The 15,064-nt window shown below is 39.2% G+C and overlaps 1 protein-coding gene across 10 annotated transcripts in view; it reads right to left on the bottom strand.

Moving 5' to 3' along the window:
• The window catches only part of VWA3B (von Willebrand factor A domain containing 3B), a 256,331-nt gene that overhangs the window by 162,148 nt on the left and 79,119 nt on the right, over positions 1-15,064 (bottom strand). For all 10 annotated transcript variants that reach the window (XM_035696404.2, XM_025464606.3, XM_025464618.3 and 7 more), the window contains 3 exons: positions 11,062-11,216; positions 4,555-4,693; positions 3,394-3,525 (listed from right to left, as the gene is read on the bottom strand). In XM_035696404.2, coding sequence (XP_035552297.1) covers positions 3,394-3,525; positions 4,555-4,693; positions 11,062-11,216 — 426 coding nt within the window. The remainder of the gene's footprint in view (positions 1-3,393; positions 3,526-4,554; positions 4,694-11,061; positions 11,217-15,064) is intronic.

Raw genomic sequence — 15,064 nt, forward strand, 5'->3', positions numbered from 1 at the left:
TCTAACACATAAATATAAAAGGAATAGAGGAACTAGAAAGTCACCATTAGAATAGCACAGTAGCTGTAGAGAAGATCTACCACTGAATGTTAAAATTGGTGGGTAAATGTTTAAGAAACAAAGGATATGGAGCACATGGGTGACTCAGCAATTGAGCATCTGCCTTTGGCTCAGATCATGATCCTGAGGTCCTGGGATCAAGTTCTGCATCAGGGTCCCCACAGGGAGCCTGCTTCTCCCTCTGCCTATGTCTCTGCCTCTCTCTGTGTCTCTCATGAATAATAAATAAAATCTTTAAAAACAAAACAAAAGCAAAGGATATGTGCATAGCCTCAAAGAATCTCATCCAAAACATATATTATCTATAAGAAGATAAAATAGTAACTTTACAGGGGAGTAACCAGGCAGATGCCACCTTACCCAAGAGATCAAAGTTAGTATCACCAGTATTAAGGCATATCAACATCATGTACTATTTGGCATGATGCACTGAGAAGGACGCATCACTTCTGTGGTAACCCCAAACTAGCCATGGGAAAACATCAGAAAAAAATCAAATTGAAGGACATTTTACAAAACACCCGATCAATACTCTTCAAAAGAGTGTCAAGGTCATGAAAGACGAGGAATCACTTGAGGACATGTTACAGACTGGAAGAGACTGAGGAGACTCTGCCACTAAATGTAATGTGGGGGGATGATGAAAAGAGGTGAAGGGGATTAAGAGGTAGAAACTTACAGTTACCAAATAAATAAGTCATGGGGATGAAAAGTACAGTGGATGGAATACAGTCAATAACATTGTAATGTCATCATATGGTGACAGATAGTGACTGAACTTACTGTGGGGAGCACTGAGTAATGTATAGTATTGTCAAACACTATGTTGTATACCTGAAACTAATATGAAATATTTTAACTATAAATAAATAAAATTAAAAAAAATAAATGCAGTGTGGGACCCTGGATTTAATCTTGGAACAGAACAGTAACATTAGTAGAAAAACTAATGAACTCTAAAGTCTGTGAATGAAGCAATGTGATTTTCTTAGTTTGTTTTTGTTTTGTTTTAAACAGACTTTATTTAAAAAAAATTTTTTTTTAAGTAGGCTCTAAGCCTAACATGGGGCTCGAATTCAGGATCCCACGATCAAGAATCACGTGCTCTATCAACTGAGCCAGCAAGGTGCCCCCTGTGATTTTCTTAGCTTTGACAAATGAATTATGGTTATGTCAAATGTTAACTTTAGGGAAGCTGGCTGAAGCGCAATACAGGCACCCGCTGTGTTATCTCTGCAACTCTTTTGTAAGATTAAAATGATTTCAAATTAAAAAGTTAAAAAAAAGGGGCAGCCCAGATGGCTCAGTGGTTTAGCGCCGCCTTCAGCCCAGGGCGTGATCCTGGAGACCCAGGATCTAGTCCCATGTTGGGCACCCTGCGTGGAGCCTGCTTCTCCCTCTGCCTGTGTCTCTGCCTCTCTCTCTCTCTTTCTGTGTCTCTCATGAATAAATAAATAAAATCTTAAAAAAAAAAAAGTTAAAAAACACACACACAGATAAACTCCTTCAGCATTTGGGCACCAGAAATGTAGCTCAGATGGTAAATAGCATAACTCTCCTCTCTGAGCCCCATCTCAATAGTCTTGTTAATAAGCTCACTGTTCAGGGAATGCTGAAAAGCTAGGAGAAAGCCAAACTGAGAGAATCACAGGAAAGATGGTCAGGAGTTGGTGCCTCTTTTGCACCTGCTCCCTCCTTGCTCCCCAAAAGCCTTGGGCCAGACCCTACCCTCAACCAGTGGGGAGACTCTGCCCCATCTTGTGCTCCTCTGACCTCAGGACTGGCTATGCCTCCTTGGGGAACTACTGCTCCAACACCAGCACATGGCAGTTTCAGAACGCCTGAGTGGTAGTCCTGAATTCACTGTATTGATTCCTGAGCCAAACTAGTCAGAAGAATATAGAGAAATCTGGTCATCTTGAAAATACATTTTGCACATTCAAGCAAGCAAGAGCTTCAATGAAGATTTTTGAAGAGAACAGAATCATACTTTACAAAGAATGATTTGAGTTATATTTTTAGCCATTTAAATGGCTAGTTCTATTCCATTAGTGATTTTTTGTATAAAGCAGTATCCATTAATGTTTTTATCTAATGATATTACATTTATAATATCTTGTCATGACAAACTCTAAATTAGTGGGTTCTGAATGAACAATTACCTATGGTCTATATAAAGAAGGAGCACATATCTCAAGTAATTTCACTGGTTAATCCTAGAAATTTATCAAGTTGGGTATGAATTGAATATTCTTTCCCAGGATAAGGTGGCCAGTTAGATCAAGATTACTTAGAGGCATCATTATTTCCTATAAAACATATTTCTTCCTTTCCCCATTAAAAAAAAAAAAATTCAATCCCAAGGGTAACTCTGGTATATCCTAATGATAGCACAAGAAATATTCAAGGAGCTTCTCTAGCATCCATTTGTGGCTTTTTGGCAAATCTGGGACTCAAAACCCAGGCACCAAACTATTTTGAAGATGTTTGTGATCTGTATCTGACTTATTAAGAAAAGCCCTTATTTTGAATTTGAGCATTTCTCAAATATCTGGAATGCTATGTGGCTCTGGACTCTTTAAAAAATTAAGATAAGGGCAGCCCAGGTGGCTCAGCGGTTTAGCACCACCTTCAGCCCAGGGCGCGATCCTGGAGACCCAGTCCCACATCTGGCTCCCTGCATGGAGCCTGCTTCTCCCTCTGCCTGTGTCTCTGCCTCTCTCTCTCTGTGTCTCTCATGAATAAATAAATAAAATCTTTAAAAAAAAATTAAGATAAGTTCAAGACAAGAGAAAATTTAAGGAAAGGAAATTCCTTCCTAGTAGTCTGTGTAAATGCCAAAAGGGGCAGCCTTAAATTTCTCCAAGTACAAGGCAGGCCTGAAGAAATCATTTCACTTTCTCACTGCATCCTGCCGCTGCCCTCTCTCCTTGCTTTTGGTCTCTGCCATTCACACTGTACTGTGTGTTTCCACCAGTGTACTACTTTACAAATAGCAGCAATATATTATTTGAAAAAATGAGGTTTCCAAAAAATCAAATATGAAGGTTTGAATACAAAAAATCAAATTTTGAAATTTATCTTCATAGAGGGGCTGAGATCTGAGCCAAGAGCAGATCTGGAAATGGTGTGTGTGAACAAAGGCTCAACTAAATGTTAAGATAGTGACTAAACTGCTTAGATTAATGTGACCATTGTAAACAAAATAAGTGTGTGAAACCCCTGCCATCTTGGGGCTCAGAATCCTTTCTCAAGACTTTCCATGGCATGAATTAACTCAGCACATGATCAAGTCAGGCTTCTTCCCCCAGATCCAGCCTCCATCTTTCTTACCTGAATGTCTCTAATCCAGGACTGAGCGCCTCTCAAATTATCTTCATTGATTTCAACAAGTTTTTCCTGCCAAGCAACTGCTTGAGCGTCAAACTGCACAAAATTGAATTTCCTTTTATATTTCAGCTGTTCCTGTAAGAGAATTATTATCTAACCATAACACCACTCAGATGGAAGAAAATGTAAAGGTCATAGTTTGATAAATTTTAATCACTATTTAATCACTATTATCTATTTTCAGTGTTGGAAGCTAAAAATTACCTTCAAAAGAGAAAATCTTTTCTAGTACAAAAAATATTTAAATAAAATTTACAGTTTGGAGATCATACTTTTATAAATATATTTATGTGTGAATATATTATATATCACATGTTTGCATAAATTTTTATTTATAATATGATATTAAATGTCTTTAATACTAGCATTGATGGTATACTACATATGCACAGTAAATGCAATCTGCTTAAGGAAGAGAAATCCAAAATGGCATCATCATTTCAGTAATCATGTTTTTGTGAAGGCTATTATTTGGTTACACATCTATTCACTTGCCTTCTACCAGCCTATATTTCTCCAACAGAGGTTTATAAAATTAAAACCTGTATTTTGTATTTGCGAACACTCCCTACCACTATCTTCTGTGGTAACACACACATCAATACACTAATTAATGACAGTACCAGGACACCCATCTGTAGGTGTGGGGACTAGGAATTAGGAAGCAGTCTGCTTCAGGTCACACAACTCAGAGGCAGCACAGGTGGAGTAGGAACTGGAAGCTTCTAACCATCAGCCTACACCCCTCCCACACATCAGTTCTGTTGCCAGTGCATGCAACACTGTTAATAAATACTGGAAATTAAAATGCTGATCTGAAAAGCATCTGGAAAACAATGGAGATGTGTGCACACCACAGATTTCAGGACAGAGAAAACCTGAAGCAGTGGACACTGAAACTCCCTTAGCAATCCAAGTGTTACAGAAAGGAAGGGTCTGCTTGCAAAGGAGAACTGATGATTCTTCTAACTGGCAAAAGGGAGCTTTTACCTGAGTGCAAACCCTGCCTGTGCACCTCTCATAACCAGTGCAGGTGAAGGCTGCCACAGATGCATTCATGATACAAAGGCCCCTAAATCCATGCATCTGACAGTTCCGTCTAACCTGTATAAACTGGATGATCTTATCCTTCACCAAGTCCAGTTTGCTCTTCATTGAGTGAGATGTATCAATGAGGATGTAGATGCAATCATCATGTACTTTTCCAAAGAGGATTTGACTTCTATCCTGTAGCCACTTAATCCTAGGCAGGAAATAGGTTGAAAGTGAATTTTTAGAGCCTGTGGGCAACGTCAGCATCTTCCTAAGCACTTAATAATACATTTACAGAGGCCAAGCTGTGCTGTATTGGTTATGTACAATCTTCTGTGAGTGGATTACTCACTTGGTGGGTTTTCTGTGGAAAATCCTACATTGAGGCTGACTCCCTTGTCACTACCCCCTCCACTTCTCCATCATCAGTCCAAGTACAACAGAACTAGGAAAATCAATAGGACAGAAAAATAAATCCAATACTGGGTTCCAAAGCCAAAAAGTAAATTACTTCCTGTTATCTGATAGTCTGAATCCCTCAGCTATGACTTCAGACCATTTGTTCTTTTAACTCTGCTGACTACAGTCAAGTTAGTAATGCCAGCACATTCCTGAAGCATCAGTGAAGCTTATGGACAGTATCAAGCAACCCCAGATCCCTATAATAACTACGCATCAGACAGTTGTATGAGCAGCACTGCTTCTGTGATTGGGACTCAGGCTCCCATAACAGGATATAAATTAAGTTCATAGCCACAGCTGAGACCTGGAGAGGGGCTGGGCAAATGGAAAAAAATACTTGAAACTGAGTTGAGAGTTCACCAAGGCTAGACAACTAGAATTTGTAGGGCAAAATACTAAAGAAGACGTTGCTGCACAGAAGCAGAAAGGGTAGGGAGGGATGGAGTGGGGAGAGAAGGAGAGAGAATGTGCTTTGGCCATCTGCAGAGAATATCCTAAAGATTTTAGCTAAGTAATGGGCTGGGCATGCATGTAAAGAAACTATTAAAGCTAAGGAATGAATTACCATTAAGGAGTAAATAGATCAACATCTGAGCTTACCCAGGCTACTTCATCTTCCAAACAATCAAAATGGGAAAGCCTCCTTAATACATGGGACATCAAGGAGAGTCCTCATAAGGGTATTGCCTTATCAGTAGGACCCAATTAGCTCTGGACTAAAGGCTGCCTTAGACCTATGTTAACATAACCTAAAAGCAAGCCATAGATGATCAAAGTGATTACAAGGAACATAACTGCATCACAGAACATGTATCTTAAAAATACAGTAAAATCCAGTACCCAAGAATGTATAATTTAAATGTCTACATTCTAGTAAAAAAAATTACTAGCCATGCAAAGAAGCAGGAGAATATGACCCAAAACCAGAAGAAAAACAGATCAACAGAAACAGACCCTAAAAAAACACAAATGGTGGAATTAGTAGAAAAGGATGTTACATAACTATTATAAACATAATCCATATGTCCAACAAGGTAAAGTATAAGCAGAACAAGGACAGAAATGGAAAATATAAGAAGAAACTTACAGAGATGTATGATAACCAAAATGAAAAATATACTACATGATATTAACAGACATTAGACACTAGCAGAAGAAAAGATCAGGGAACCTCAAGAAAGACACTGCAATAGAAAGCAATTTAAAATGAAACCAGGGATGCCTGGGTGGCTCAGCGATTGAGCGTCTGCATTTGGCTCAGGGTGTGATCCTGGAGTCCCAAGATTGAGTTCCATGTTGGGCTTCCTGCACGGAGCCTGCTTCTCCCTCTGCATCCTCTCATGAATAAATAAATAAAATCCTTTTTAAAAATGAAACACAGAGGGAAAAAAATGAAACACAGAGAGAAAAAAAAACTAAAAAAATAGAGAATAAACAACCCCTGGAGTAATATCAAGGAGTCTAACACTTGTGTAGAGACTAAGAAAAAGATATTTGGAGATATCTGGAAATATATTTGGAAACAGAAAAAAATATTTGGAGAAGGATGGCCAAATGATTCCAATTTTGATAAAACAATATATCCATATATACAGGCAGCTCAAAGAACCTAAACAGAAGAAAAGTGTGAAAAAAAACCCCACCAACACACATCATAATATAATTTGAAATCCAATGACAAAGAGAATAAAGCACCCAGAGACAACATAAAAATAATAGAAGACTTTTCATCATAAATCAAGCAAGCCAAAGTACAATGGAGAAATATTTTTAAAGTGCTGAAATATAAAGCTGTTAGCCTACAATTCATTATAAAGCAAAACAAAAAAATCTTCCAAACTAAAAGGAAATTAGTCTTTCAGACTAAAATAGCTGAGGTAATTCATACCAACAGACCTGCATTAGGATCTATACAAAAGAATAAAGAGCCACAGAAATATCAAATATGTGGATAAATGCAAAATACATCAATTCTCATTTTAATACTATTTATATGACAATTGATTATTTATCATGTATTGTGGGCTTGTAGCATATGGAAATAAAGTGTAGTACAACAAAAGAAAAGACAGGAGGAGGAATGAAAGCTGTAAGGTTTTTATGATATAATTGCAGTGAAATATTATTTGAAGGTAGACTGTGGTAAAGATATAAACTATAAATGCTAAAACTGTCATACACACAACAAAACAAAATAAAGAGAGAAAGTTTATAAGCCAATAGTAGAGATAAAATGGAATAAAAAAATACTCCAAAAAAAGAAGGTAGAAGAGTAAAAAGGGAACAAAGAACAGGTGAGACAAGAAAACAAAAACAAGATCTTAGATTTAAATCCAAATAATCACATTAAATGGAAATGATCTTAATACTCCAATTAAAAGACAGAGATTAGAAATGGCTATTATCAAATGACAAGAGATAACGAGTGTGGGCCAGGATGTGGAGAAAAGGGAGCCCTCATGCACTATTGGTGGGAATGTAAATTGGTGCAGCCACTGTGGAAAACAGTATATGGAGGTTCCTCAAAAATAAAAAATAGGGGCACCTGGGTGGCTCATTTGGTTAAGTATCTACCTTTGTCTTAGATCATTATCCCAGGGTCCTGGGATCAGGCCCCCACATCAGGCTTCCTGCTCAGCAGAGAGCCTACTTCACCCTCTCCCTCTGTCTCTCACCCCCCTTGTGCTCACTTGCCCTGTCAAATAAATAAATAGAATCTTAAAATAAAAATAGCAGGGGTGATTGGGTGGCACAGTTGGTTAAGCATTCAACACTTGATTTTGGCTCAGGTTCTGATCTCAGGATCATGAGATCAAGCCCTATGTCAGGCTCCATGCTCAGCATGGAGTCTGCTTTAGATTCTCTCTCCTTCTCCCTCTGTCCCTTATGCTTTTGCACACAAACTCTCTCTAAAACAAATACATAAATAACTCTTTAAAAAATTGAAATACCCCACAATTCAACAATTCTGCTTCTGGGTATTTATCCAAAAAAGAAAACACTAACGTGAAAAGATATAGTCACTCCTATGTTCATTGCAGCATTATTTACAATAGCCAAGATACGGAAACAATCTAAGTGTCCATTGACAGATGAATGGATAAAGAAGATGTGGTATACATGTATATGTGCGTGTGTGTGTGTGTGTGTGTGTATATATATATATATACACACACACAGACACATATACATGTATATATATATGCAGGGGAATATCATTCAGCTATAAAAAAGAGTGAAATCTTGCTATCTTCAACAACATGGATGGATCTTGAAGGCAATATACTAAAGGAGGTAAGTCAGACAGAGGAAGAGAAATATGACTGTCACTTCTCTTATATGTGGAATCTAAAACAAATAAAAATAAAAATAAATTCACAGATACAAAGAACAAACAGATGGGTGGTTGCAAGAGGCAAGGTGGGAAAAATGTGTGAAGGGGACCAAAAGATAAGAAGAAACAAACCAAAAAAAAAAAAAAAAAAAAAACCAACCAGGCGTTGGGAAGGGGATAAATGGTAGCTTTTAGGATCTTCTATCTCTCAACAATTTATAGAACAATGCAACAAAATCAGTAATAATATAGAAGACCAAAACAATACTATCAGACCAACCTGAATTGAGATATTTATAATACACTCTACCCAACAAAAGCAAAATGTGTAGCTTTTCTTCATATTCTGGGCCACAAAACATGTCTCTATAAGAACTGAAATCATATAGTATCTCTCTGTCCATAGTGAAATTAAAAGCTACCAGGAAAATCCACAAATATTTGAGAAATAAACAACATATTTCCAAATAACCTTTGCTCAAAGAAGAAATTATAAGGGAAATTCAAAAATATTTTTAATTTTTTTTATTGGAATTCAATTTGCCAACATATAGCATATCACCCAGTGCTCATCCTGTCAAATGCCCCTCTCCGTGTCCATTCCTGATCGAAACTCTTCAGAGTGTAGGGATAGAGGGGGCATTCCTCAGCATCTTAAAAGCCATCTATGAAAAGCCCATAGTAAATATCATTCTCAATGGGGAAACACTGGGAGCCTTTCCCCAAACATCAGGAACATGACAGGGATGTCCACTCTCACCACTGCTATTCAACATAGTACTAGAAGTCCTAGCCTCAGCAATCAGGCAACAAAAAGAAATAAAAGGCATTCAAATTGGCAAAGAAGAAGTCAAACTCTCCCTCTTAGCAGATGACATGATACTGTACATAGAAAACCCAAGACTCCACCCCAAGATTGCTAGAACTCATACAGCAATTTGGCAGTGTGACAGGATACACAATCAATGCCCAGAAATCAGTGGCATTTCTATATTTTTAAGTGAATGGGATGAAATACAACATAATTTGAGAGAAGCAACTAAAGCAATATCAGAAGAAAATGTAAATACTTATATTAGAAAGAAATAAATGTCTCAAATCAGTGATCTAAGTATCCATCTTAAGAAACTTAAACCCAAAGTAATGAGAAAGAAGGAAATAATAAAGAGTAGAAATCAATGGCACACAAAGGAGAAAACCATACAGAAAAAAACCCACTGAAACCAAAAGCTAGTTCTTTGAAAAGATCAATAAAATGGATAACCTCCAGCACACTGAAAATAAAGATGACATCAGTTACTAACATCAGTTCTACGTACATGTGAAGAAATTGAATTCATAGTTAAAAACCTTGTGCAGCCTGGGTGGCTCAGCGGTTTAGCGCCTGCCTTCAGCCCAGGGCATGATCCTAGAGTCCCAGGATTGAGTCCCATGTCGGGCTCCCTGCATGGAGCCTGCTTCTCACTCTGCCTGTGTCTCTGTCTCTCTATCTCAGTCTGTGTCTCTCATGAATAAATAAATAAAATCTTTTAAATAAAAAAAAAAAAACCTCCCCACAAAAAAAAATCCAGACCTAGATAGCTTCAGTGATGAATTCTACAAACATTTAATAAAGAGATGGTAAAACTCTCCATAAAGACTTCTGGAAAACAGAAGAAGGGAGAGAATTCCCAACAACTCCTATCACTTGGGGTAGGGGTGGAGAGGGACAAATAGACCTGGCAGGTACCAAGTGCAATGTCTTTTAAACAGTATCCTTTTTCCCACACTGGAAATACAAACTACTCTCCCCAAAAGTCAGCCCCAAAACCATTAGCAGAGAAAACTCCAGACACAAGGATTACTTGTTCTGAGTTACCCATCACCAGTAGGGTTTTGAGAAACTGGGGCTCTGAAGAGTTAATATAAGGGCAGACAGGGATCTGTGGTTTGTGATTTTATATCAGAAAACATGGAAGGATGGAAGGAACTCTCATTTTCAAGTGGCTATCGCATGTTGGGTACTAGCCTATACTTATTAGATTTAGTATCTAATCAATCCATACACATTTATAAATGGCATTATTATTCTCATTCTATAAAGGAAAAACTGATGCACAAAGACATTAACTAACTTGTCCAGGGTCACACGGCAAGTGGCAGAGCTGGTACTCTATCTGACCTCAGAGACCATGCACCTAAATGGATTTGGTCTTTGTGGTCTAAAGCTGTCCCCTGGCATCAGGGAAGTGAAAAGCATTAAGGTAGATCATCCTCATGGGGCTGATGCTGAGGTCACAGCATTAGCACACCAAATGCATTAGCATTGGAAGATTTTAAGAACCAGCAAGGTTGAGAGGGATCCTGTGAAGTTATTTTTAGCTACATATATATTATTGCATTGTATTCAAATACTTCACAACATTGTTAACAGTTGCGTTGAAATGTAATATCCAAGAGTACAGAGGACGGGTGTAATACAATCTGCAGTATACTTGTGGCCCACAAAAAATGCAAGACATGAGCAAAAGCATTCCTTAGCCTTTGATACTAATGTGCAAACAACATAACTACACTTTTGTTTGCTGTTTTTAAGAGTCTGCACTGGCATCAAGGCAGCTTGGAATCAGATCCAAAAACTTCCCTTTATGATTAACAAGGCCACCAGCAAGCCATCAGATGGCAACCCTCATTTAACAATGTTAATTGGCTATTTCTCGTGGTGAAGCTTTTATGAGGAGGTCAAACAGATTTGAATTCCAAGAGATACTAAACAACTTGTACTGTCCTGCAAATATACCAACCTCTTCTGAATCTGGGCAAGGACTGTGTGGATTCTCTCACTGTACCAGGTACATTTCTCCTTGGTAATGCAGACATGGACCAAGCTCCCATCCTTCCAGGGAGCATGGACAAATCTACTGCAGTATTTTGCATGGATTGTCTTCTTGTTGGTCTCCTAAGGAAAAGACAAAGGACAGAAGCCACTCAGACCATTCAAAGAAGTCTCTGGATGGTACCCCATCTCTGCCTTATTATACAGCTCTTGGCACTCACTCCCATGGTAAAATCATTCAACTCTTGTTTCAACAAAACATGTACTGGGCCTGCTCTATATGGAGCCCTGTGTCAGATGTCATGAATGATGGTCAGAAAGACATGTGCAATCCCATCTGTGCTCCAGAGAAGATAATGTTTCCCAAAGGGAGACACTGCATGTGTGTGTGTGTGCATGCGCACACACGCACACACACAGAAAGTTAGCAAGGCAGAGTACTAGATACCCAGCATGCAGTGCTGGTTTGAGACAATAATAACTGGGCAATCTGGCAAAGAAGAAAGAGCCCTCATGGACTAGAGATTCAGGAGGACTATATAGAGGAAGTGGGCCTTGCAAGTCACAAAGAACATCTTTCCATTGTTACTCCCAGCCTCAAATGAAGAAAAGTAGCCAAGAACACCCATTCCACACCTAGAACCCCATACTGGTGCCTCCAAAACTCATCTGAGGACACTGGCTTCCCACATGGAGAGCTCACCCAGCCGATTTATGATTTTATCAAGCACAACTCCATGACATCAGCAATACAATCTTCTAGGTACCAGCAATATAATCCATAAACAAAGACCAAAATTCCTGCCTTTCTGGAGATGATATTACAGAGGAAGAGTCAGATAATAAACACACAACAGGTCAGATGATGACAAGAGCTATGGAAGAGAATAGAGAACAGGAGATGGGAGGATGAAGTTAAAACCTGAAAAAAGAGAACGTGAAATATGAGCAGAAATCAGCAGGAACAAATAGTGTGGCTATATAGAGGTCTGGTGAGGGGTCTAAGGGCACAGTAAGTATAGAAGCCCTGAGGTAAGAGTAAGAGTCTGCCTAGCATGTCTGTAGAATTTTAGGAAGGCTGACGTAGTCAAAACAGAGTATGCAAGGGGAAGGAATAAGATGAAGCCAGGGCAGTATAAGGAGGGGAGTCAGAAGCAGACTCCATAGTCTGCTAGCCAATGGAAGTGACTCTGGCTTTTCCTCCAAGTGAAAAAGGAACTACGTAAGGGCTTTACCATGAGAAGTGACACATTAAAAAAAAAAAAAAAGATATAACTGACAAATAAAATTGCATTACACATACAATATGATTTGATATATAGGCAGCCCAGGTGGCTCGGTGGTTTAGCACCACCTTCAGCCCAGGGCCTGATCCTGGAGACCTGGGATCGAGTTCCGCATCAGGCTCCCTGCATGGAGCCTGCTTCTCCCTCTGCCTGTCTCTGCCTCTCTCTGTGTGTGTCTCTCATGAACAAATAAGTAAATAAAATCTTTAAAAACAAAACAATACGATTTGATATATGCACATAGTACAAAGTGATTACCACAATAAATTTAGGTAATGCTTATTACCACACAGTTACAAATTATTTTCTTGTGATGATCTAAGATCTACCCTCTTAGAGAAGTGACACAATTTATAGTTTTAAGTTTTATTTAAAATTTTAAAATTTATAAAAATGTCACTTTAAGGGATACTGTGGTAGGGCGCTTAAGTGGCTCAGCTGACTAAGTGTCCAACTCTCAATTTTAGTCAGGTCTTGATCTCAGGGTTGTGAGTTCAAGCCCTGCATGTTAGGTATGGGGCTGACTTTTAAAAAACAAACAAACAAAGAATACTGTGGTTAATCTGTTGAGAATAGTCTGTAGAGAGTCAATGGCAGAAGCAGGGAGTCAGGAGATCAGTTAGGTGGCATGGACCAGGGATAGTATTGACAATAGTGAGAAGTGGCTGGATTCTAGACATGTTATTTCGAATTAAGGTCATGTTATGAAGACAGGACTGACAGCCTTTACTCAAAGGTCAGCTGTAGGTATGAGAGAAAAGAGAGGACTTAAGAATGACTACAGTTTTCAGCCCAGAGAGCTATAAAAATGGAGTTGCAATGAATTGACAGGAATAAGATTATGGAAGAGCAGCCCAGAAGGGGAAGATCTGATCTGTGTCTGATGTGCTAGGTTCAAGATACCTATCAGACATCCCAGTGACATGGAGTAGTCAGGTGGAAATGAGGGAAGGACTCAGGGCTAGAGATTCAAATGTCAAAGTCATCAGCATGTACACAGTAGTAAAAGCCACAGGACTGAATGAGATCACGTAGAGAATGGTTACAGAGGAGCATTTAGAGACCAGGGATGTGGGAAAGAAGAAACAAAGAACACTGACAAAGAAGAGCTAGTGGGAGAAAAACAGGACAGTGTGTTCTCTGTAAGCAAAAGAAGTTCAAGGAAGTAACCAACTGTTGACAGTAGGTCAAGTAAGAGCAAGACTGAGAACTGACCCCCAGAATTAGCAATTCAGGTATCCCTGGAAAGAGTAGGCGTTGGTGGAGAGGGGGCCTTGCACTCCTAATTGGAGTGCACTCATGATGGCATGGGTGAACTGCAAGACTGGAAAAAGGGAATATATAAAACTATTGAGAAGCTGAATTCTAAAAAGGAGCAGAGGAATGAGGCAAATGAAGCAGAAGCAGAGGTAAATATAGGGGTCAAAAAACTTTTTTGGGGGGGTGTTTTTTGGGAGAGAGAGAGAGAGCAAGCAGGAAGTGGGTAGGGGCAGAGGGAGAAAGAATCTCTAGTTCTGAGCGTGGAGCCTAATGCAGGGCTCCATCTCATGACCCTGAGGTCATGATTTCAGCTAAAAACAAGACTTGGACATTTAACCAACTGAGCCACCCAGGTGTCCGCAAAAACTGTACTTTCAAGATGTGAGGAAGAATGCCATGTTTGGTGTTGATGGGAAAGAACCAGAAATGGGGGACAATATTGATGATACAGAATAGAAAGGGGGAGAATGAGTAAATGGGGAACAGGAATCAGTGCACATATTGAGGGATTGGCCTTAGGCAGAAGTGGGGACAATTCAGTCATTCTAGAACAAATGAGGGTAGAACATATAGGCACAAATGCTAGGGAATTTGTAGATATGAAGTGGATATTCATAGCTGTTCACTCCAATGTTCAATGAAATGGGAACAAGGGTCACTTGCTGAGAGTGAGCAAAGAGGAGAAGATATTTGAAGTTTGAAGAGAAAAGAGTAGGTATCTTGGAGAATGAGCATCTGAGTGGATTGGAAAAGCACAGGAGGACCAGTGGGCAGCACAAGAGATCCATGTGAAGTCAGAGGTCAGGAATTTAAAGGGAAGCCAGGCACTGTGGCTGTGTGCTTTCCTCCAGTTTCTTCTGATGCAGTCATCTGCATGGCTAGAAGGTAGAAAAGGCTGAGAGTTGAATTTAACTAGGATTGGGGTTTTACCAGATGAGCACGATAATGTAAGAGAGGAAAAGTAGTTGAGCATGTATGAGAGGAACAAAAGGATATAGAGAGCAGAGTACAAGGAGTAGAAAGAACAAAATGTTTAATTCCAGTGGGGCTGAAAGACTGGCATTAGGGTAGTAAAGGAAATGACCTTAAAACAAGTTGAAAAGTGGGACCTTTGGAATTGATTATGTGGATTATAATGGCAGTGTTATTTGTAATGACAAGGTCAAGGGAATGCCCATGGCAGGAGTGTTAGAGATGAAGTGTAGGAGGAAGTCACTGGAGAAGAAGAGGTTAGAAAAATGAAAGGTCAGGGTGTGGGAAGGGCCATTTTCATGAGATTGACATTAAAAATGGCTGCCAGCCAGAAGCTATAATCTTCAACCTGGGGCTCAAAAGACATCAGTCACAGGAGGTGTTGTGGGTGGTACATCCTGATGACATGGGAAGAGGGAGGGAGAATGATCAAGAAACAGCAATGAGGAATAA

Source organism: Canis lupus, chromosome 10, assembly GCF_003254725.2.
Source record: "Canis lupus dingo isolate Sandy chromosome 10, ASM325472v2, whole genome shotgun sequence".
NCBI classification, from domain to species: Eukaryota; Metazoa; Chordata; class Mammalia; order Carnivora; family Canidae; genus Canis; species Canis lupus.